Consider the following 25,411-nt stretch of genomic DNA (forward strand, 5'->3'; position numbering starts at 1 on the left):
CCTTCTTCCTCCTATTTACGAGAGGTCCAGTTTCCGAGAATGAAACATGTCTATTACGGGAGCCTCAGAGATGAAGCTGTCCAATGGAAGCAAATTATGTGCCGAAATTGAGTGCATCCCGCTTGCCTGATGGCCGACGACGACGACCCCCACGAACGATCGAGAGTGAGAGAGAGAGACAGAGAACGGTAGAAAAAATCCTCACCCGAAAAACTTCAAATCTCTCCCCCCGGTCGTCCGATTGATGGATGTCACCGAGGTCGGCTGATTGACTTAAATGACCGCAAATTTATGTATCCGTTCTCCTGCAGGATGGACGAGGAGGATTGCGAGGCGAGGATCTAATTGAGTCATTACCCTCCTCCGTCAACATCGAAGAAGACGGGAAGTAAAAAAATACGAAAATCCAAGGACCAACAACGAAAAACCGGCATCCTAAATCTGGACGGTCGTAATCAGCTTAAAAGGTTCGAAGAAAGGGGAACGGATCCCGAATGCCGAAATTTATCGATGTTACCGGATTCTGCGGAGAAGAGGTCCGAAGAAAGTGATCGCTCTATTAATGTGTACCGTCATCGCAGAAGAAATTATCTTAATCTTTTGGGAACGCAAGTCCGGTGGCCGTAAATATGTATGCGTCTTGAAAGATGTTTTACACTGGAGAAGAACGAATTGGATCATACTCGAGAAAGAGACACAAAGGCTTCCCGTGGAAATCCGCATTAATCGGTAATAAATAATATTGTTTATGACTGGGAGTGCAAGAGCGGATTTTCGATGGTTGGCTCTGGGACGTTGAGAAAATTCCCAAAACAGAAATGGAAATGGAACCCACAGTCGCCCCCACGTATGACATAAGCGTACAGTATCATATACAATAATTCAATTTGTAGTTGTATTTGATGTCCAATCGATTAACGAACCTGAAAGTCAGTTTTATTTTCAATCGGATACTTCGTGATAAGTAATCGCAGTAATCGATTATGTGACATAGTAATCGGAACGATTATTGGAAATCCTAACGTTGTAAATTAATTCAAATCGACGAATTTGAAATATAATTTAAAATTCATCGATTTAAACGTGCACTGCACACTCTACTAAGCAGTCGTTTATATTAATATAAACGTAAGTAAAATATGTTGTTAGTACATTAATTATGTTACATGAACATGAACGACACCGTAGTACTTGGGACCAATAGCCAATTTTAAATCGTTAGTTTCCACCGGTTGATTGAACTTAGTGTATTCTGTGGACTATTTTTTTCAAGATATCTGACTGTGGCTAAATCATGAACAGCTCCCAGTGAATCATTCGAGTCGATGATTCGGATCCGAAGCTGAGCTGATAAGCTGGGGAGCTGCATTTCACTTTTCGGTTATTTGCTTTTGTGTGGATCTTCCGATGAGAGGAGAGGTGATAGCACATATGCTGGTGGAATAACATCAGCAATAAAAGCCAGGTACGTAAATAGATTGGAGAGTAGAAATTTAACATCGTGTACTACATATGTCTCTCTCTCTCCCATACAGCCGCTTGGAAGTTTGCTTTTACCGTTGACGCTATCGATCAGTGGACACATGTTGTATTACGCGCTCATCTTGTTTTACGCGGTGGCTGTTCAATCCACAAGTGGCTTAATGAGTCCTTTTTGACGTAGGACTACGTCTGAGATTTCTATATGGGGGTACACTTTGTGAAAACCAAAAATGGAACATGTAACGAAATTATGAAAGATTTTGAACGTTAATAACTCATGTGTCCCTGGACCAATTTCTGTAGTTTTATTACCAATCGATCAGAAATATCTCTATCCATGGTAAACAATGCTTTTGACTGTTGATTTTCAACAAGAAACTTTTGAAAAGTTGTAAATGTCAAGCATTATCCAAAAGCGTCGAAATAACTAACAAATCCACCAATTACGTCCATGTATATGCTGGTTCCCCAACACAGTCGTTGGAAATAGTTTTTAGACAAAAATGTCATCAGAGAGTAAAGTGGCATTCGCCTCCAATCTTCGGGCGTGTGCAAATAAGGAGGATGCAATTGCATAACATTTTGCACACTCATCGCAATATTCAGAACCACACGCCCCCAATGACCACACAAAATGTTCTCCAGAGTTGTAATCTTGCAACCAAACTTGGAAGCAGGAGTTCCAAGTGATTTTGATCGATTCTCTTCATCGACTTTCTGTTTCGTTAATAACTCGACAGCAAACACATTCATTGATACGTTTGTTGTTCTGGATGAAGAAGAGCATAGCAAAAATAGTGAGAAATAGGTTAGTGAAGCCATGGTCATCAAAAGAGGAAATCGATAAAGAGAATTAACTTTCACCCCCTACTAAGCCCCTTTATTCAGTCGTCGCCATAGCAATGAAAACTAGCATCGCACCGCTTCTGGTTCTTGGGTTACACTTGCTGGTTGCAATTCTGCTGTTCTACATTTTCGAAGGACCACCAATAAACATGAAATTACACTATTTTCTAGCGATGCATAAAAGTCCAATTATTCTAATTACGATTAATCGTAAACATTTTTCCAGCTATTCGATTAAATATTCATCGAATTTTAAATTATTCGAGCGCGTAACCTAAATCCCTTCTTATTTCTACTCGTTTGATTTAGCGCAGTTGAGAAAAAAAAAATAAAAGTACTAATTTATGTGAACAGGCAGAGAGAAGAACCATGACGTGAAACAGGATCATAAATTTGCCGAAAAAACTGCAAAGGACAGCCCTAAGGGTTTTTACGCAATGCACAGTGTTTGAAAAGTCCATTTTGACGCTGGAGAGTGGATTTAGAGTAATGACATCTTGAGCAAAGTTAATGAGTATGACATGTTTCATCTTTTGAAAGCATGGGTTTTGTGATTAATCCCCCTAAAAGTGAAATGAAAAAAATATTTATTCACAATGTCGAGATAAATGGTTGACGTTTTCAGCAAAGTTTTAGCAAAAATGGTTACAAACAACTTTGCTGAAGAAATAAAAGTCGTAAATTCCACTCAAATCGAGATAGAGAGCGTTGTTTGAGGACGGACCCCCAATAACACGTTTTTCATCAAAACACATTTTTTATTTTATTTTAGGTCTTCACTATGTTGAACAAAGTTGATTGGTATACTAACACACATCTTTCTTGAACATTCTATACCTGCATCATTTTATTAGGATGAGTTATTGATAAGTTTTCTTCCATTTTCCACATACTTTAGACTTGCGTATTTTTCTAAGGTGCAAGAAGGGTGCAGATGAAATCAAATGCATCTAAAACTACATTAAAAGAGCTTTAAAATGGTGGTAAACTTGTCCGTCCACAACCGTCTGCTGGAGAGTTGTGATCAAAATAAACACCCGTTGATAGGCTTTATGGAAGTCATGTAAACAACAAGGGGATACTGTGTTTTATATCGCGCAATAAACTCGTTTCCATAGTAACCGGCTGCATAAACAAACTTCCCACTTCTCAGAGCTTATAAAATTCAAAAACTGCACAGTTTCTTTTAAAACGGTTCCCAGAAGGCAAAACTGAAGCATCAAGAACGAAAAAATCTGTCAAATTCAGTTAAACTTGTGAGTCCATAAGTGTTTTTCCATAGGGCTCATCACTGCTTTTCATCAAGCGTGAAGCAATTGTGAAAGTATATGAAAGAATGTAAGATAGAAGAACTGCAGAAGCCAAGGAGAGAGAGACTAATTCTGCCAAAGAAACCGGACAGCAGAGGAAACTACGAGAGCAGGACTTTGAAGTAAAATGGCATTATCTGGTAGGGCTTAATTTCTTTTAAATTTTTCAATTCATCGTTAGATCACAACAAGTGCTAATGATCTTTTTTCTCTTGATTCAATTTAAGTTGAAATTGATAAGCGTGATCTCTTGTCACTCTGGTCAAAAACGAGTGGTGCCGATCATCAAAATTCAACTGTGTTTATGAGAAGGTACTCAAGTGTTATGCCATAAATGTGAATATTATGCCGGATGCCAAACATGTCGGAAAACCCGTGAAAACGATTTGCGACTTTTTTCAAAAGCTCTGGACCAAACATGCTCGTGCATGGTTGTCAAGTGTCACTCCGAGTATTTCAGTAAGCCGTTCACGCTTCCGGAAAACGTATTAAACTTGCTTCCGTCTACTTCTGAAAATGCGAAAAGTGTGGCAAGACGGAAGGTTGTTCCTTTCAAAGAATTGGCTTTGTTAATCGACACGAACCTGGTATTACTTGCCAGCTAGTATTCATAAAGTATTGATACATAGATCAGCCGTGATTGAAAATTTTCTTTGTTCCAATCGGACAGCTTTCTGAGAAAGCACAGGAAGCAAGGAACAAGGATTGGAAGAGGTACATGTATTTAACCAAAATAACAACGAATAAATTAATAAAACTTTTATTTAACAGATACCGAGAGTTCAATACCCGCAAGCAATCAAGATCGCTTAAAAATTGTGATCTATTGAACTGGCTCCTAGTATCAGCAGATCCATTGATTACTAGCATTGGTGGATAGCCTAAAAAGCACGAGAAGCCATTGTCGAGCGATGCTAAACAGCTGCTAGCACAAGAAGCTAAAGGAAACGATAATAATTAAATTGATGGTTATGATTATGATAATAATGATGATAATTAAATACAATACAAAATATTGACAACAAAAATGCAAAACCAATCGAACTAAAAGAATTTGATCAAGAAAAATATGTGGATATATTGAAGTTGATTATCTTTTTTATACTGGTTACTGTTTAATGTATGCATTTGATTTCATCTGCATAGAAAGATACGCAAGTCTAAAATATGTGGAAAATAGAAGATAATTATCAATAACTCATCCTAATAAAATGATGCAGGTATAGAATGTTCAAGAAAGATGTGTATTTTAGTATACCAATCAACTTTGTTCAACATAGTGAAGACCTAAAATTAAAGAAAATATGTATTTTGATGAGGGTCCATCCTCAAACAACGCTCTCTATCTCGATTTGAGTGGAATTTACAAATTTTATGTCTTGAGCAAAGTTGTTTGTAACCATTTTTGCTACAACTTTGCTTAAGACGTCAACCATTTATCTCGACATTGTGAATAAATAAATTTGTCATTTCACTTTTAGGGGGATTAATCACAAAACCCATGCCTTCAAAAGATAAAGCATGTCATACTCATCAACTTTGCTCAAGATGACATTACACTAAATCCACTCTCCATGGTGCTATTAATTAAGAGCGTCAAAATGGACTTGTCAACCACTGTGCAATGGTGACGTGGTCTTATAAAATAAATCTTATTTGTAAACTGCAGCAGGAGCTTGTGTTTTAAGTAGGAATAGGAATTTGAGCGGAGTTCCTCTCTGTTTATACTCTTAAGTATGACGCGCTTGACCTAGCTGGCCCACAGTGACTCACGAAGAGCTACTGATTCCGATCAATAGCTGTACAGCTTCTTCGTCCTTCTATGGATGGTCATGTGGGCTGCAGCTCACTGCTTGCAGGCAGCCTTTCGTTGTGTACTGGAGAACATAATCAGTCACCACGCGGTGATTGAATAATGGTGACACCGGATGCAATTCAACTTTGAAATCTGTGTTAGGGAAATCGCTTTTCGCAGGCAATTGGTGATAATTTCACATTCGTGCAATTTTCAATAGTGACAATATGAAAAATAATAAAGTTTCAATTTTAACATATTTGTAGAAAAAAATCCTATCGATTTAAGAATTAAAATCCATCATCTCGGGATCAAAATCAGACCACTTTCATGCCGCGACCGACTTTGTTGACCCCCAATGTTGCCTTCAAGAACATATATATTTAAAATATTAAGTTATATTTAAACATATCTAGATAGAGCTGGAATTAGGCGTAACACCTTTGTGAACAATGACTTCTCTCGATGATTTTTAGGAATTCAAGGCACACCCACACAAACTACAAATACCGTCGGGTAGGGGAAGTCTTATCCTACCTGATGGTGATGTTGATTAGCGTGGGTGAGCCTTGACTTTCAAGACACCATCGAAAGAAGTCATTGTTAACAATAGCTGTTACGTCCTAATTCAATCTATCTTGATATGGGAACTGACATCCGATTGATGACCTTGAGTCCTTGACAAATGTAAAAAAACTCTTTTACATATTTATGGTGGTCCTGAAAAGGACCGTTTTGTCGTGATGGTTGAGTAATGTTGAGTTATTAGAGTGTTCAACACAGATGAGGCTGGTGAGCTGTATGTTGTTTGGAATGAGGGTGATGCACTTGGTATACCGTATGCGTGATAATGTTTGCACCATTGAGCTATGTCAAAATTAAAAAAATTCTCAAAAACTTCGTTTTCGAGTTTTGACGTAGAACTACGTCTTTGTCGACTATACTGGGGTACAAATCAAAAAGTATATGTGGTGCAATAGTGTTAGGTTTTGAACGCTTGTAACTTTGTCATTTATAGATGAAATTAAAATTCAAATACGCCAATCGATAGAATTACTTAACAAATCTGCTGAAATAAATACTTTTCCAATTTGTAATCTAAAAACTTTTGAAAAATGCGCAAATGATAATTTTATCACTGTTTTCATGAAATAAATGACCTCCCAAACCCAGTCATCATAAATGAATACCACTTCGTTGCACATCATTCTGCTTGAACCTGAAAAGATATAAAACAGTGCTGCTTTCCTGCGTCTGCTGCTTCCTGAAGAACAACAACGTGGACTTCTTCACGCATGATCTGCCATCGAGCAAGCCACTGAAGGTGGTTTTGCGTGGATTACCGTCGTTCGAGGCGACTGCGGTGGGCTCAAGCCTGAGGCAGTGTACCCGATGAACCGGCGTCCCAACCACAACACCAGCTTCCGTGATCAGTTGTTCCTGGTGCATTTCACGAAGGGATCCACCAGTCTTGCGGCTCTGAGATCCAAAATCCGGGACCTGTTTCAGGTCATCATCAGTTGCGAGCATTACAAACCCCAACATCGTGATGTAACGCAGTGTATGAACTGCCTCTCATATGGTCATGGCACCAAAAACTGCCACATGAAGACAAACTGCGGTAAGTGTGCTGGAACTCACTCAACTGCGTCCTGTGAGCAAGTCGATGACATCGAGCCAACGTGTGTCAACTGCGGTGGAAACCACCAAGCCTCCAATCGCGGATGTCCCAATCGAGTGGAGTTCATTAATATCCGTCGTCACAATCAACAACCAGCTCAACTTAAACACACTATTGTCCAAACATTTCTCAAAACACTTAGAAGTGAGCAGTGTGGAGTGTTGTATATTCTGGCACGTACCTTTACGACAACTACGACAAATGCAGTCCAGCGAGCACTCGCTAAAATTTCAGAACGATTCTGGCGATGGTTGACGATCAAAGGCTGACCTTGTCAGCAAGATGGTGATACCACCGACTGGTCTACCAGCGACTACAGCGATGGCAGTCTGACTAGCGCGTCTACCGTTCGTTGGTTGTCGTGCGATGGCGGTTTGGTTTAGTGGTGTGGTGTTTTGGTCATAGGCTGGTATGACGGATTGAGGAGCTGGTCCCGATGCACAGGCGCTTCTTTCAGGCGAAACCAGTCGACGACGACAAGGCTGCACTCTGTCGAGAGCGGTGTCCTCCTTCACAAGAAACAATGGTCCTTGGCAATTAGATATCCGTGACTAGAAAGTCGCTTCTACTGAAGCGTGCAACGGAGGTCCGTAACCCGCCAACCAGCAAGTGGTTTGAAAAACGTACTTCAAAGGTCCTGAATCGGTGAAATCGGTGTTCAACAGGTCACTACGATTCACTACTTGCACAAGATTCCCTAGGTATTAATTTAAATCCACTAGCTAATCACTTCTGGTCTACACGCTCGCCTGTTTAAAAGTGAACAATGGCCGTAGCTCCGTGTCACCATTTTACTGCGGCAATGCACACCTTATTCAACAATCGGTCGTTAAGCATGGCCGTGTCGTCTTCCTAGTGGGTTTCATCGCTATAGTTTAAATTTACCAGAAGGATCGATCACATGGTGCAATTGAGAAAACATCAAGTTGAAGGTTTGAAACAGAACGGTTACATGTATAAGGCGTTCGTGTGTTACACACCAGTTCCCTCTATTTTGAACTGATCAGGCCCAATCAGACCACACGATTCGGCTAAGTGGATCAAGCTTCACTTCGCCTAACAGGCAAGGACCAATTTCAAACTCTGGTCCGACTGACCACGAAGGAGGTTTGAGACTCGGGGAGGTTACCCCTAACCGAAAAGGAGCATTCGGAGCAGGACGCCTGAAAGGCTTCCAAGCCACACACAAATGACGTGACGTAGCACTGCGTGGTCTTATATAATAAATCTTATTTGTTAACTGCAGCAGGAGCTTGTGTTTTGTGTAGGAATAGGAATTTGAGCGGGGTTTTCTCTGTTTATACTCTTTAATATGACGTGCTTGGCATAGATGGCCCTCAGCGACTCACGAAGAGCTACTGATTCCGATCAATAGCGGTGCGGCTTCTTCCTCCTTCTATGGATGCTCATGTGGGCTGCAGCTTTTGTTGTGTACTGGAGAACAATGTTCAACGCCACGCGCCAAAAGCACTGCTGCTGCTGCTGATGCCGACGACCGGACACCACCACACACGTTAATTGGAACTGAATTTGATAAGCGGTAGTTAGCTGCTTGCGGGAAGTCTGTCGTTGTGAACTGGAGAACACCACTACCCATTGATTGAATAAACACCATTTGGTGAGACCGGATGGAATTCAACTTTGAAATCTTTGTTAGGGAAATCGCTTTTCACAGGAAATTGGTGATAATTTTACTTATCTTAGCAACAGTTTTACATTCGTGGAATTTTCAACAGTTATATTTTGAAGAATGATAAAGTCTTGAATTTATCAGGTGCATAGAAACATTTCTGATCGATTGGTGATAAAATTATTGAAATTGGTCCAGGGGCAGCTGAGTTGTTAACGTTCAAAATCTTTCATAATTTTGTTACATGTTCCATTTTCGTTTTTCACAAAGTGTACCCCCATAAAGAAATCACAGACGTAGTCCTACGTCAAAACTGTGTTTATATTGAAAACCAAATATGCTGTCAGACGATATTTTCTTTGATCAGAAAATCGAGACTGCTTTGAGCATCTTTGAGTAAATGTGAGTAACTCAAATTTACTCGCTGCAAATATATTTACTCTGATTACAGCTGTCTTGCCCTTAGTTTAAAATCCATTACTGGTCATCTTTGGGTGCATCCTTGCGTCACTCCAGGCACCTCATGTGAGATATCTAATTGAGGAGTTGGATATCGCCAGTTGTTTCGGCTTTCTCCCCTTCATCGGCAAGGGAGCCCAGCGATGATATTCTAGTCAATCAACAGTGTCCTCGAACTGCCAAATTCCTTATGACAATCTTTACTATAGGCGTTTGTTCAAATCACAGATCAGCCTACATGCATAAATTCGCTCGATTTCAATGCCTTTTAACAACCGCTCGCAATACTTCCCACAGAGCAGCATATCAAGAAAATCAGCAACATTTCATCAAGCCCATCATCATGAAAGCTCACTCATCACGGGGGTAATATTTTGCCAACCAGCGGAAAAATATGAATATCATCTAAAATATGAAATTTAGATGTCATCCATCCAAGTCGGGTAAACGAGCTCAACCTCTGGCCTGATGGGCTAACAGCTCAATTGACCACCAGCAGCGGCGTCATTTGAATTGATTGTCGCAGACGACCGGCAGCAGCACGACTCCAGCCAAAACAGTCAGCGTGTGTTGTTTTGGGATTCGGATGGGATGCAATTCCCGTCCCCATCGGAGATCGGGTTAATTTAATTTCCATCCTCCCCGGTTCGTTGCTCGCCGTGGAGAGAGAGACTTCTGCTGCGGCTCCCCCCTATCAGGGCCAGAATGGAAAATAAATTTTATAAATTATGACATTTTTTCCCTCGGTTGTCAAAAATATGTTAAAATTATTCATAAAGGATTGAGGTCCCCTCGCCGGGGCGCTGCTGCCGTTTCTGTCCGGCCCGTCCGAATGTGGGTCGAGTCTGGCAGGCCAGAAGGGAAGACGATGCAATTCTCCAAATGGGCTGCTGCAGTTTATAGAAATCGACCAATTCGAGCGTTTGTCTGTTTTGTGTTGTCGGAAATGATCCACACCGGCCGGCCGTCCAGCCGAGCGACCGCGTGCCGCGACGACAACCAGATTAACACCGATCATTATCGGCTCACAGCGGGATTGCACTTTTGTTGTTTTCGTTTTATGTTTACGACTCGGTCGCGCGCCAGTCAGCACCGTGCAGCGCTTGCATTATGCGGTTTTTGACGGTTGATGTCCGTTCGCATTTCTTCGGCAGTCATTCAGTCCGTCAGTCAGTCGCGTGTGCAATCCGAAACCGCAGCTTGCAGACGCGCCGCAGACAAGGTTAATTTGCATAGATCAGCAGGGCAATTTGTAAGGCGATGGTGGCCATAAAAATGTGCTAAATTGATTTTTGATGCGGTAGACAATCGGATCGGAACGGATTGTCGTCTGATGGCTGCATATCCTGGGCGGTATCATTTGATAACAGGTTGTCCGTCCCAAAGCGACACGGCACGGAAAAAAAATTGGTGCATATCAATGCATATATTAAAAGTGGATCAGCTCCGAAAAGATGCCAAACAAATAAATGCGATTACAATCATTAAAAAGCATCAAATCAAGCTGCGGACGACGACGACGACTGACGACGACGAATCCCGCCCGCAAAAAATGATGCATCGCAAATTAGATTGTTCTGACAATTGTTGAGACATCGCTTTGACTCGATCCTTTTCTAATTAGGACCCACCCGAAGAACAGTGGGTCGACCGTCGATCGGCCTCCGCGAATCAATTGATCTCGAAGACGCGATAAACCCATTCCATAATGATGGCCAGCAGCCAAACAGGCTAAAAAAAAAGAGCGAAAGAACAAATGCTACACGAAAATTGTCCTGTCCAAACAGAATAATATGTACGTAACAACAACAACAACAGCGTCAGCAGCGAACGTTTGACCGAAAATAACTTCATCAACTTTGGCGGTCGACCATCCAGCCGGGTTGCGCCACGCGATTGGGACACACGAGTTGAGTTCGAGGATATCGGATAGAAGGATGTCTCTCCGATAGTGATCGCTAAATGTGAGACACGTCGTCGTAATCAAGATGTTGTGCGGCGGTCCTCTATCGGAGATCTGGCAGAATTCACGTGTGGAAGGGAATGTGAAATTCGGGTCTACCGAACTGGACATTGAATGTGGTGTGATTGTTTGTTCTGGAAGTACGCAAAAGAATACCTTGCAAGAATACATCGTCATCTGTGGGGACGGCCTCGGTGTTGGTTAATATTTATTTATTTATTTATCACCGTCTTCGACTAGTCGTACAGACTGAACTATTTTATTTTCTAACTAGAAATTACTACTAATCCTATTTCTAGTAACGTTTTTAGTCAAGTTAAAATCGAATTCGTCACAGACAACATTGAACAAGCGAAGACACGAATCAAAAGGGTTGTTGTAGCCGTAGTTTGTTCTGTGGTATGGTACAGGGCAATCGATAGATCCTCCAATGATATCGAAAATAAATAGCCGCTGCATCGTTACTTGCCTGACAGATAGTGGTTCCAATCCTGTGAGCTTGCATCGGTCAGAATAAGGAGGAAGATTGGTCGGATCGTTCCAAGGAAGTTGTCTCAGTGCAAACCGTAAGAACCTTTTCTGCACCCGTTCAATCGTGAGAACATGAGCTACATAATAAGGGGACCAAATCGGAGCAGCGTACTCCAGAATGCTACGAACCAACGAGCAATAGAGAGTTTTTAAAGCGTGGATGTCGGTGAACTCGGAAGCGTGGCGACGGAGGAATCCCAGCACAGAAAAGGCTTTGGTCAGTGGTAATACTCACGTGTTCGTTGAATCTGAGCCTCGAATCGATGGTAACGTCAAGGTCACAGATGGACGACACACGTTCCAATGATGCAGTTTCCATTCTGTATTGATGAAGAATGGGGTTATGACACGATACATTTTTAGGTCATCAGCGAATGGAAGCTTAAACGAGGAAAGCAGCAGACACAGGTCATTTATAAAAATGTTGAATATTAATGGTCCCAGAACGCTTCTTTGGGGTACACCAGACGTGATTTTTAAAATGCGAGATCGAGTCGAGTTGACCACAACATATGCAGTACGATCGCACAAGTACGAATGTATCCACTCTGTAATCCAATCTGGATAACCTATGTGCTTCAGTTTTTCCACGGATAGAATGTGCGGTACAGTGTCGAAGGCTTTCGCAAAGTCAACATACACCGCGTCAACTTGCCGCCTCTCTTCTACTTCGCGGGACAGTGCGGTGACGTAACACATGAGGTTCGTTGTTGTAGAACGATGCTTCATAAAGCCATGCTGACCATCAAAGATGATGGGAACGTTGTGCACCAGTCTTTCAAACACTTTGCTGAGACAGCAAAGTATAGATACGCCGCGATAATTTGTCACCTGATTACAGTTGTCAGATTTGTGAATAGGAACGATGCTAACAGTTTTACAAGCTGCCGGAAAGGTTCTTTCGTGAAGTGATCGGTTGAATAAGCGAGCAATTAATCATTTTGTCAAACTTCTGCATTCATGTTTCATCAGATGTCACTGCTGTTGTTTGCGGTGACATCTATCGGAAACTACACACAATCTGTTTTCCTATAATTGTTCACAGAGCACACTGCAGTGCAAAACATGTCTGGTACCTCTACATATGCATTTAGATTATTATTCGAAGTCCCTCCTTTTTTACACATTCTGCACACAAAATAGCTCACCCCTCAAAGAATCTCCCGCCGATTTTTATGTATGGGGCGGGGCATAAATTATCTTTTGCGCAGAATATGTAAAAAAGGAGGGATTTCAAATGTTAAAGTAAATGCATATATAGAGGTACCAGACATGTTTTGTAGTGACAGGTACTCTATTTTATAATCTGTGAAAGGGAAATCACAAATCGAGTGTCAACAAAATACATGACATGTTGAGGGTCGTTAGAGCAAATTCTCTCTCTCAAATTTGATTTTTTTTGGCTCTCTGGGAACTGGTAGTAAAGCAGGTAAAACTCATGAACAGTTTTTCAGCAACAGGAGTGGTATTCCGCCCGTCCCAGGTCCTGTTTTGATGTCAAGCTCATCGATGACTTCTACTACTTCTTTTCCGGAAAACTGAATAACGGGTAAGTTGATGTTGTGCGAAGGAACGTGAGCAAAACAATCGCGCCTTGGTACAGGTGACACTTTACTAAAAACGCTCTCGAAGAACATGGCGAAAAGGTTTGCAGCATCCACATTTGTATTAGCCTGGTCATCATTGAAGGTAACGTTGCAAGGGATGCGAGAAGATGCTTGCCGCTTTTTCACGAAATCCCAGGGTTTTGTTTTACGCTGTCCTGGATCCTGAGTAAGTAGTTATCGTACGTGGATAATAGAATTGTTTTGTACTGCAGCTCTACTTCACGAAGGTAATTACGGTCGCTCTCAGACTTCGAAAGGAAGAAACGATGACGTGCTTTCCTTAGGATGTTACGAAGATGCCGTAGTTCGGAGGTCCACCATGGCTGGCTGAAAACTGAATTGAACGATTGTCTTTTCCGAGGAACATAGCCGTTAAGCACTGCATAAAGCTTGTCATAGAATGCTGATAATGTTCTATCCAATGGCCCGGTTAGCGGTAAGGAATCCCAGTCAATGGCAGCTAGAGCCGTTTTCAGCTGACCAAAATCACACGAGCGGAAATCGTAGTAAAGATTACCGTCCGACTCGTTCTGTACTACTAAATCGTCGATACTCTCATCGAACAGCAAAACAAAAGGCACGTGGTGATTGTCTACGGGCAACAGAGGCGTGGTGGGTTTAATGAGGTCTAGTCGCTCTGGAAGACTAACGAATACAAGGTCGAGAAGCCTTCCGTTCGCATTCACATATCGGTTAACTTACATGATCTTCAACCTGAATCAAAACATTGAAAAAATATTACAATTCAAGATAGAGCTGGAATTCGGACGTAACAGCTTTTGTAAACAATGACTTCTCTCGATGATTTCTAGGAATTCAAGGCACACCCACGCAAACCAACATAACCATCGGAAAGCGGAAGTCTTCTGTGATTTTGATTTGCGTAAGCGAGCCTTCACCTTCTAGAAATTACCAAGAGAAGTGATTGTTTCCAAAAGCTGTATCTAGAATTGGGTTATTTTTTATAAATCATATTAGCTTAGCTTAGCTTACCATCTGTTGTGTATTATTTGATACTCCAGGTCTAAACTCATTGTTAATTGTGAAAATTTCTGGGTCTTCAAACAAATCATTTAATTTGAGCTGTTGGATACATTTGTACTCTAACTCCTGATCGAACACAGAGAGCAACTCTAAAAGAGTAAGTTTAAGATCATTTGTAACTTGACCTGCATTTGACAAAAGATGAATTGCTTGGCCGATAGGCTGAAAAATATGAGACTTTACATCTTGTTGTATTTGAAATGCTATTTTTCGAGGTAATGTGTCTGCACTAAGCCACTTTAACGTGAAGTTTAAACCCATGGCTTTATTTCCATTTGACAAAGTATCTATATCTATAGTCTGCGGTTTTTTCACATTGACATTATGAACACTCGGCTTCATCAGCTATGTCTATTGATTTCGATTTTTCCTCTATGATATGATTATATTTTTATTTAATACATCCATCTGAAAATAAGTCTTAATGAACCAGAAGCCATAACAAATACTAAATGTATCTGGAGTTAATAATACGTCTCTGGAATTGAGCAGCAGGTTCCCCAAACTCGAACAACTCTTCAACTGTAGAAAACGTGCGAATCATACTCGTAAAAGCGCACGAAAGTTCAAGCAAGAGAGTAAGTGGGTAGAGTCAATTTCACCACTTAATAACTTCGCGACGAATGTTGCCTGTTGAATTTGTCGCCGTCGTTGTAACGTGTCCATGCTTAGCAAGCGACATCTCTCAGCATACGGAGGTAAGTTTAGTGGATCTCTCCAAGGAAGTTGTCTTAATGCTCGACGAATGAATGTTTTTTGGATACGTTCTATTCTGATGTTCCAGGAAAGTTGGTAGGGAGTCCAAACAACAGATGCAGTCTCGATAATCGGACGAACGAGTGAACAGTACAGTGCTTTTAAACAGTACGGATCCGAAAAATCTCTTGAGATTCTTGATATAAAACCAAGCTGACGATTAGCCTTAGTGATTACCATTGAACGGTGTAAGTCAAACGTAAGTTTAGGGTCCAGCATTACACCTAGGTCGCTTACTTGTTCTACTCTTTCTAGTACAAATCCATCAATTGAGTAATCGAATACGATTGGCGTTCTTGTGCGATTAAATGTCATGACCACACATTTTGATATACTGACGGAAAGCTTGTTTAAGCGGCACCAATCAAAAAATTGGTCTAACATTGCTTGGAGCTGACGGCAATCCTCGACGTTCTTGACAACAATGTATAGTTTGAGATCATCGGCGTATATGAGCACACAACCACTCGGCAAGAGGAGCGTCACATCGTTGAAGAAGATTGTGAACAGCAATGGTCCTAAATTGCTGCCCTGGGGAACACCGGAGGTTGCAGCAAATGGTGATGAAGTGCACGAACCCAGCTTGACACGAAGTGTTCTGTTGGAAAGATATGATTTCAGCCAATCAACCAAACCATCCGAAATTCCCAGGCGAGACATTTTCCGAAGAAGAATACCATGATCGATGCAATCGAATGCCGCTTTCAGATCGGTATAAACGGTATCTACTTGAGCCCTATTTTCCAAGTGATTTATACATGTTGAGGTGAACTCCAGCAAATTTGAGCAAATTTGATGTAACTGAGCGTCCTGGCATAAATCCGTGTTGCGTTGCTGAAATATGCTGCTTCCCCAGCACAGTCGTCAGAGAGTAGTAAGTAGACGAAACATGTCGATGTAGCATTACGACGAGGTTTGGTAGTTCAGTGGTTACCGTTTCTGCTTATTGATCAATCCTGGCCTGTCCCCTTCCATGCAATTTTTCACTTTGCCTTATTCTATCCCCACTAGATTTAAATAAAAAAAAACAAATTCTGCTTCAACCGATCGCATCACTTACCACAGTAAATCCTAATCTAAAAATAACCTACCTCACTTACATAACTATCCTTCCCGAGACAGCCGTGGAGATGTAGAGGTATTCTCGGTCTCTAGTAACAACCGGACGTCGAACTAATCATCCTTCCCTCCCCAAAAGACCGTGAGGACGTGGCCGGCGCTCATTTGAATTAATGTGTATTGTACATTGAAGATGGAAAGCTTATCCCATGCACCATCTATGTAGTTCTCTGTGCAAGTGGATTAGTTGTGATCATTCACGGAGGAGCAACTACGAAGTGCACGGTCAGATAACGCTAACTCGACGGCAAACACATTCATTGATACGTTGGATGATCTTCTATCATAGCAGAAATAGTGCGAAATAGGAAACCATGGTCATCATAAAAAAAGGAAATCGAAAAAGAGAATTGGCTTTCACCCTTCTGCTTCTAAGCCTCTTACAGTCATCGTCATAGCATCGCACCGCTTTTGGTTCTAGGGGACTTGCTGGTTGCAATTTTAGATCAGGATTCACTGTGATGCGATCAGTTGTAAAAACAGCAGAAATTTCCTGCTCAACTCTCATGTGGACCACAAATACGAAGAGCCAGCTGAATGTCCTTTGGCATAATTGTGACACGCTTTGCGTCAATGGCAAAATGGAAGGATCATATAGGTCGGTTTATTTCAGTAGTAGTAAAATTTACGTTTATTTTCTGGGTTTTTATGTTTCAACATTTGATTTAACATTTCAATTGGTTAGCCTTTGGCTCTTCATCTTTGTTCTAGTTAATTGGTAATTCTAATGTGATGATTGCGTTTAGCGCTAATTTACCGGATACCCTATGTGGGATTGTTTTGGTTTGAATTTAAAAATTTGATAACCCAACAAACAATTTTAGCTGCAAACTAGCTTATACAGGCAAATATTAGCTGTATAAGCCATTTTTTGGCTGTGTAAGCTAATCTGCAGCTAAAATTGTTAGTTGGGAACCTACCTACTTGAGCACCTAACTACTTAAACTAGGTTGCCAAATCACGAATGATCTGGTGGCTTGATCGCAGACAGGTGACTCTGAACCTTTCCAGCGTGGAAGTCTTTCGCTCCTCGAGTGTTTGAAGACCTGCCAGGTGGTGAATCTCAGAATTACTAGTTCGCGGTGGGCTGTTAAGGATCCTTCTGAGGATCTTGTTTTGGATCCTCTGAAGCTTTAAGTGGTGGCACTTAGCACAACTCTCCCAGATTGGCATACCATACTCAATAGCCGGCAGAATGATTTGCTTGTGGACAGCAAGCTTGTTTTTGAGGGACAGGGTGGACTTCCTGTTTATCAGAGGGTAGAGCGACCTGATCAAGATGTTACACTTGGTGGATGTCTTGTCCACATGGGATCGGAATAGAAATTTGTTATCGAGCGTGAGACCAAGGTAGACTACTTCACTCGACCATTCGATGGAAATGCGTCCAACAATGCCATGGCAGATGTATTGGAAACGGACTTGTTCCGCTTGATGATGTTAGTAACCCGTGCGAGTTGGTGGATGATAGAGTGGCCTTTCCTAAACCCGAATTGCTCTTTGAGAAAGATGTTATTAAATATCACTTGAAAATACCAGCAGACGGCTGAGTATCAATTTTTCGAATAGCTTCGAGATGGAGGACAAGAGGCTGATGGGGCGATAGCTTTTGGCACTGGTAGGATCTTTGCCAGGCTTGTGTATTGGAATCACTTTGACTAACTTCCAGCATGCAGGGAAGTAGCCAAGCTCCAAACATTTGTTGAAGATAACGGTAAGATGGTTGAAGAAGTCAATACTCAAGTTTTTCAACTCGAGGTTGACTACATCATCCATACCCGCAGCCTTCATGTTTTTAGTACTTCTAATAGCTGCTATCACCTCATCAGCCGATATTCTACTATGATCATGCACTACTACGGGGTGTCAGCGACTCTAGTCATTGCCTCCAGTACGGCAGGCCCATGGGGGCTCACCATGGTTTGACCAAGATTATGTGAAATCACAAAATGTTGGCCAAGAGCATTGGCCTTTTCAACTGGGGTTATCAGTAGGGATGGGTCTAAGTTCTGGTCAACAGAGGAAAACGGAAGGATCGGTCTCGACTTATTTTTCAAAATTTTGGTCATCTTCCAAAATGGTTTTGCACAATCTGGGAGAGAGCGAATCTTTTTGGTAAAATCGTTATTTTTGAGTTCCACCATCCTGGCCTGGATAATTTTGGTTAGCCTATTGACATTGGTCTTCAAGTGGGGCAGCCCAGAACGCTGGAACTGCCTACGAATGGTGTTACGGAGCCTGATAAGATCTTTGGTTGGGCTGTCAATGTTCAGAGTATGACTCACCTGTCTGGATGCTGGTACGTGCTGCTCCCTGGCACGGGATATCGCCTCTTCGATGGCTTGCAGACACTGATCGACTTCTTCGTACGACTCCGGTAGGACGTCGTAATCGATTGCTGTGTCCACACAGCGCTGATACTGCTGCTAGTTGACACGATGGTAATTTCGCCGGGAAACTTGAAACCTATTGGCCGAGGAACCTACTTCGGCCACCACCGGATAGTGGTCCGAGCTCATTTCTTGATAGGCGATAGGTTGGGAGATGTTATCGCCCATGTTGCTGATGAAGACGTCGATGGTGGCATGAGCTCCGGATTGACTCAACCGGGTGGGAGTGTCCGGGCACAGGATGCTGTAGTGGGCTTCCTGCAGATCGTTGAACAAGAAAGTGCCGTTTTGGTTTCGCCGACTATTGCTCCAGGCTTGATCCTTGGCGTTCAGGTCGCCAGCGATGATGAAATTTTACCACCTAGGTTGATGATGTTTCTTTGGAGGTCTGCGGCCGAGCCTTCTCTAATGTTGGTTTGCTTGGGGCAGTATACCGCGATGATGGTGATTGGACCAAGCGATGTGCTCACCTCAACTCCGATGGCTTCGATAATTTTCAGCTGGGAGCTTGGTAGTAGCCGGCAGCTGATGTTCCGCCTCGCAGCGATGGCGACTCCCTCTCCCCCGGAGCTGGTGCGGTCAAGGCTTACGAGCCGAAAGTCGGGAAGGAAGACGTTCACCTCGGGCTTCAAGTGAGTCTCGGTGATGACGGCTATGTCGATGTGCCGTTCGTTGAGAAAGTCAACAAACTCGATGTTTTTGCTCTTTAAGGAGCAAGCATTCCAATTTACGATCTTGATGGTTTCACGGTCCATACTTAGTGACAAGGGACAGAGCAGCATGTAGCTGTTCAGATCGAGTCTTGCAGGTGCGCATGATGATGATGACCTCGGCCACGAGCGTCACAAGTTCCTCCAAGGTGAACGGAGAATCTTCGACAGGTTCACCTGAGACAGCAGCAGCGTATGATAAACCAGGGGCGGTGGATGAACCTGGAATTGGTTGGGCCGCTGCAGCAGCAAGACGATGCTGAACTGTCCGACTGTTGGGAACCATTTTGATACTCGCATGGTTGGCTTGTTGGTTGTTGAGCGGAAGCGGGGCTAGGTTCGGAACATGTCGACGGGGCTGGAGAGCTAGGTACTGGACTTCCGTGAGTACAGGAAGCGAACGATGATTACGGAGGCGACCGACCTGGTTGTTGATTGTAGCATTCCGACGGATATTAATGAACTCCACTCGCTTGGGACATCCGCGATTGGAGGCTTGATGGCAGTTTTTGGTGCCATGGCCATAGGAGAGGCAGTTCATACACTGCGTAACATCACGATGTTGGGGTTTGTAATGCTCCCAACTGATGATGACCTGAAACAGGTCCTGGATTTTGGATCTCAGAGCCGCAAGACTTATGGATCCCTTCGTGAAGTGAACCAGGAACAACTGGTCACGGAAGCTGGTATTGTTGATGGAACGGCGGTTCATCTGGAACACGGCCTCAGGTTGGAGCCCAAGCCGCTCCAGCTCGGACTTCACCGCAGCCGCCTCGAACGACGGTAATCCTCGCAAAACCGCCTTCAGTGGCTTGCTCGATGGCAGATCATGCGTGAAGAAGTCCACGTTGTTTTCCTTCAGGAAACATCTTATTTGATTGCACTCCTCCAAGCTGGAGCACATGATTTTGGAACCGATGCTGCAAAGCTTGAAGCGTGGCAGCAGCTTGTGTTTTGCCAGTTCGGCACCTAGCTTGGCAACATCCTTCACCGGCGTGAAAAGCGGGGAAATTCGCTCTTTTCTTGCAATGGGAGCGGCGTCACCATCGCCATTTTCTTCCGGGAGTACTGCATACTGGTTTGATTGCAGTACTCGTTTTCCGGCGTCATCCTGCGACGCGCTGGGCTTGATTAGAACCTTCTTTGAAGGGCCCGCTGCTGACTCATTGGCACGTTTACGCACCATTTGTTTCGTGTTTGCAAGCTCAAGTAAACTTGCCAGAACGCGAGAAGGTGGCGACACTTCCACGGCGCAACGCGACAGCACAAAACGAAACAAAATCGAAACAAGATCTCGAGCGAAAAATACGGACTGAACAGCTCAACAGTCAAGCAAAGAATGACCTCGGTTTATTTCACTCGTCGAGGGTATACTTATACCTGCGTCGAGTAGCATATTTTTAATACAGGAAGGGAACAATACATACAGCAAAATACTGAAAAGGGAAGGAGTTTCGCTTCTTATGCTACGGGCACAAAACGAGACACCACCGACCGTCGAAACAACTATCAGTTATTCTCTTGGCACCGAAAACCAGTGGAAAGGCCGCTAAGAAATCTGGAAAGGCGCAGAAAGTCATCGTCAAGGGAGAGAAGAAGAAGAAGAAGAAGAAGAAGAGACAGCGCAGGAAGGAAAGCTATGCCATCTACATCTACAAGGTGCTGAAGCAGGTCCACCCGGACACCGGAGTCTCGTCGAAGGCCATGAGCATCATGAACAGCTTCGTCAATGACATCTTCGAACGTATTGCTGCTGAGTTGTCCCGTCTGGCTCAATACAACAAACGCTCGACGATCACGTCCCGCGAAATCCAAACTGCGGTCCGTCTGAAGGAACCAAGGCCGTCACCAAGTACACCAGCTCAAAGTAGATTCGTACCATCCAAACAATCAATCGGCCCTTTTCAGGGCCACACATCGATTTCCAACGTGAAAGAGGTTTTGATGATATTGAACTTTTAAATGTTCGAAAGGAGCGTTAGCAAAGTTCGCAATAAGAAATCAGCTGATTTGCCTTATGAAAATAATGTTGACAAAAAGAATAAGAGGTTGTATCCATTACACTACACGACCGAACGGTTTTTACGTCTGTGATATCTATATGGGGGTACACTTTGTGAAAACGGAAAATAGAACATAAAATAATTGTGACACGCTTGGCGTGGATGGCGAACAGACCGACCAGATAGGGCCATTAACGGCCGAGCTCTGGAAGCGCAGATCGGTCTTGAAGTCCTGGTCGATTTCACGGACCAGACGCTTGAAAGGCAACTTGCAGTCAGCAGCTCGGTCGATTTCTGGTAACGACGGATCTCACGCAGAGCGACAGTTCCTGGCCTGTAGCGATGGGACTTCTTCACTCCTCCGGTGGCCATCTGTTTGAGAGGAGCCTTTCCTCCGGTGGACTTACGAGCGATCTGCTTGATGCGGCCATTATACGATGTGGATACGTTGAACGCAATCTGTTGAATAAAAATTTTAATTACCCAGCACAATCATGGGCATTGGCTTCAAGCAATATTTCATCAGATTCCAGACAAATCTGTACGATAGTAAATAGGACAGAAAATGAAAATATAAAAATGAGGTAAGGAAAAAATTAAAATATGGTGGCTGAATAAAGATACTCATTACCATTAATTATATAAGACCACGTAGTCCTACGTCACCATTGCGTACAACCCCATAGGGCTGTCCCTTGTAGTTTTTTTTTTTTTCTGAAGGAGGGAACTCCAGAAATCGGTAGGATTCCACAAAAAAACTGATCGGGACACCGAGGTAGCCCTCACCCCCGCAATTAGGAAAGAAGATTCAACATCAAGCTCAACATTGAAAAAACAGAAGATTTCCACCTCTAACAAGCTAGAATATCTGTAACTGTATATGAATGAAGCGGATAATAATTATTATATCAATTATTGATCGATAGCTGAAGACAGATATTTCTTTCGTCGTGGATTTCATATACACAATACCAAATCAGAGAGATCCATCCTACTAGCTGCCGCTTACAAATAGGTTCGTTTTTTTTTGCGAAATTTAAATCCAGATATTGCTTAGAAAGGGGTGTGCTCGGTTTGGTTATCTGGGCTTGATTGCGACTGGAATTCGGTTGGGATGGATTCGAGAGGACTTTACTGGTTTGAGCCAGGATGTCAAGCATCATGACATGAGAATGCGACGGCTGAGGGAGTAATTTTTGAGATCGGAGTGGAACTCCAGACATACATATACAGCACATTCTTTTGGATAGGTGTTGCGGATGACGTTAAGGGATGCGAATTCGAATTCCTGTAAGTTGTTTACATAGACGTGGGCATTATTTCTGGAATTCCGTGCTTTCACTGTGCATGATTAAATTGGTAAATTTTTGGAGAGCAAAAAAAAGAATTCTGATTATAAACAAAAGTGGATGTAATGCTAGCCAGTAAGCATTAAATTTCAATAAACGTTTTGACAGCTAGGTCGACATTCAGAAACACCCATAAACACCTTCCGACACACTAAAACAAACAAGAAACACAATTACCCCCCGTAACGTGGGTAGATCACCTTTTCGTGGTACGTTACGGGATGTAAGATCTACCACCGATTCCTAGTCCTGACTACTTCAAACTAGGGAAACAGGATTTTTCAGTAATCAAAGGAACACATCTTAGTCCTTGTTACTTTTTATGCCTTGTTGATAGTGACAAGACTTGACTTTGTCCACCGAGGATGATCTTGAAACAAGGAAAAAATGAGTTAGTTAGTCTTCATCTATGTGATTCCTAATCTTCTATTCGTTGTTCCCTAATTTGAAGTGCTTAAGACTAGGGTTCTGATGCATGGTCAATATCGGTGTCATTCCTTAATTTTGTTGCTAAGGAATCCAATTTTGACTGACAAAGGGGCGTGCCTTTGGAGGGTCTTTCAACACTCCGAAGGGTATAAATAGCGGGACCTTTCAATTAGAGTCGGATCCTTGAGATAAATGCTAGAATGACAACTGTAAAACAAATCGTATACTTCATCATTTCTCAATAGTGATGGAGAGAGTAATGCGACATGCACTAAACTAAGGACACGAGAAATACTACAATAGATCAAATTACTGGTCGCAGTAGTGTTAGGTTCCGAACAGTGGAATACAATTACAAGCTTCGTTCTGGTGTTACGGAACTGAAAAGTGTTTGTGATGGCCATGCTAAGTAATATGGAGACCTGTATGCGACAATGCAATGACAGTGCTGCAACCCATTGAATCTGCATACAGTTATTCGTCGCAAGAGTTTGAAACCAATTTCTGCACGGTTTCATGGCGAGTACAATAAGAACTTTGCCAAAAATTATCGAAGGTCGGAAAGTATGCGTGCAATGTTATCTGGCGGTTAAACAAACATGGATAATGACCAGCCATCTGCAGGTAAAATTCATCTTGAATTTGTTCATTTCAATCTCAGCCGTACGAAAGCACGTCTATATTGTAGCGAAACAATCCGAGTTTTTTAAATTCACTCGTCATAGCTTACGTGAAGGTGAAGTCGTTGTAGTGGCAGATTTCTCTGAAAACTATTCTTTTTGTGTTTTTAAGTGTACAGGGAATTCATTATAATAATTTGCTGGCAACCGTTCACACTTTTGCTGCCTACACTGTACACCAGAATAAAGTTATACCATTGAACTGCGTCCTAATGTCCGATACTCTAGAGCACAGCACAACAACATTTCATGCTTTCCAGCGCCATTTCATAGAGTATCTCAAATCCTAGGTATCACAGTTGTCCAAAATTTCGTACTTCTCCCGATGGTGCGGTACCCTGGTTTTCCACGAAAGCAAATTTGGGTGCCCACTGACTGGCACTACTTTGCGGCACATAGCAAAGGACCAAGCGACGGATTGGGATGAACTTTGAAGAGATTGGCAACGCGCGCTAGTTTACAAGGAGCCACTATTCATACGCCAAAGGAGCTCTACACACCAACTTTCTTAAATCTTGTTCGGTACTTTTTTTGCTGGAATCGTTCTGTAAAATATAATTTTCACCGAAAGCTTTGTAAAAAGTATTGTTTACCAATTTTCCGCAATCAAAACTGTTGAATTTCCGTAATTTATAGAAATTTACCGAAAACTGTAAATCAACATTAAATTGATCTAAATTGTAAATGGCTGCAATTCCGCAATACTGTAAACATTGTGACGAATGTGCTGTAAACATAATCTTTTACAAAAACAAACAGCAGTAATGTACCAGATATTTGTAAAAAATACAGAACAGATTTGTAAACTTCATTCTGTAAAGCTCAACCTTTGCTGTCATTTTGAAGTTGAGTGTGCTTCGGCTATCCGTTGTGACTAGTAAGAACGTTACTTTTTTCCTATAATCCGTCCAATTTACATCGAAAGTATTAATTATATAATTGATGAATTTGTTGGATCCGGCTATACAGTTATAAATAAAGGACGTAAATAGTTAACGATTAACAAAGACATAAGTTCAGAAGTGCTAGTCATAGAATCATAAACCACACACTTAGAAAAAATCATATGCTCTGAGACTGACATATATGAGCGTCAATTTTGACTTGAAATTGAGTCATGACATAACGTCGAGTAACAAACTTTTCAGTCTCGATGCACTTAATTTTAAATGAAATATTTGTTTACGTCTGATACTTTATGTCAAAGATGGATTCCGTCACGTGTAAAATTAGTTATTTCTAAGTGTGCAGGTTATTATTATTTTAAAAGAATTGACTACCCCCTTGTCTCCCTTTCTCATTTTACAGCTGGTATAATCAATTTGACAGATCTATGTCTTTATATACCACTTGAAATCACTGAAATGGGCTCGATTTTTGATGATCGAGTTCCACATATGTTATGTGTTTTGGGTGCAATTATTTCTGCTCCGGTAATCGGATTTCTTCTTCATTGATCTCACTGAGGACACAAAGGATTCTCCGGAAATACATGGCGGTGCTCAAGTATCAAGGCGCTAACTTTTACCGTTGTAGAGATCGAAAAATGATAATCAAATTATACCCGAAAATCTAGTACAAAGTCCAGTGGAATTTTTCATATTCCTTGTTCTCACAAACTACACAA

The 25,411-nt window shown here is 42.2% G+C and overlaps 1 protein-coding gene across 1 annotated transcript; it reads left to right on the forward strand.

The window, feature by feature from the left end:
* The first annotated feature begins 18,808 nt into the window (after positions 1-18,808).
* On the forward strand, positions 18,809-21,285 carry LOC135702792 (uncharacterized). Its single transcript, XM_065223837.1, has 3 exons — positions 18,809-18,978; positions 19,114-19,245; positions 20,862-21,285. The coding sequence occupies exons 1-3, from the start codon at positions 18,809-18,811 to the stop codon at positions 21,283-21,285; spliced, it is 726 nt and encodes a 241-aa protein (XP_065079909.1).
* The last annotated feature ends 4,126 nt before the right edge of the window (positions 21,286-25,411 follow it).

The sequence above is a fragment of the Ochlerotatus camptorhynchus genome, unplaced genomic scaffold (genome assembly GCF_037179485.1).
Source record: "Ochlerotatus camptorhynchus isolate MF236.1 unplaced genomic scaffold, CSIRO-AGI_Acam_v1.1 ptg000197l, whole genome shotgun sequence".
Classification (NCBI taxonomy): Eukaryota; Metazoa; Arthropoda; class Insecta; order Diptera; family Culicidae; genus Ochlerotatus; species Ochlerotatus camptorhynchus.

What these genes read in the sequence shown, in the direction of transcription:
- LOC135702792 (XM_065223837.1), top strand. Translation starts at nt 18,809, where the DNA reads ATGAGCTCCGGATTGACTCAACCGGGTGGGAGTGTCCGGGCACAGGAT. An exon ending in GATGAAATTTTACCACCTAG is followed by an intron (nt 18,979 to 19,113) that starts GTTGATGATGTT and finishes GATAATTTTCAG; the next exon opens with CTGGGAGCTTGGTAGTAGCC. An exon ending in ACGTTCACCTCGGGCTTCAA is followed by an intron (nt 19,246 to 20,861) that starts GTGAGTCTCGGT and finishes ACCGAAAACCAG; the next exon opens with TGGAAAGGCCGCTAAGAAAT.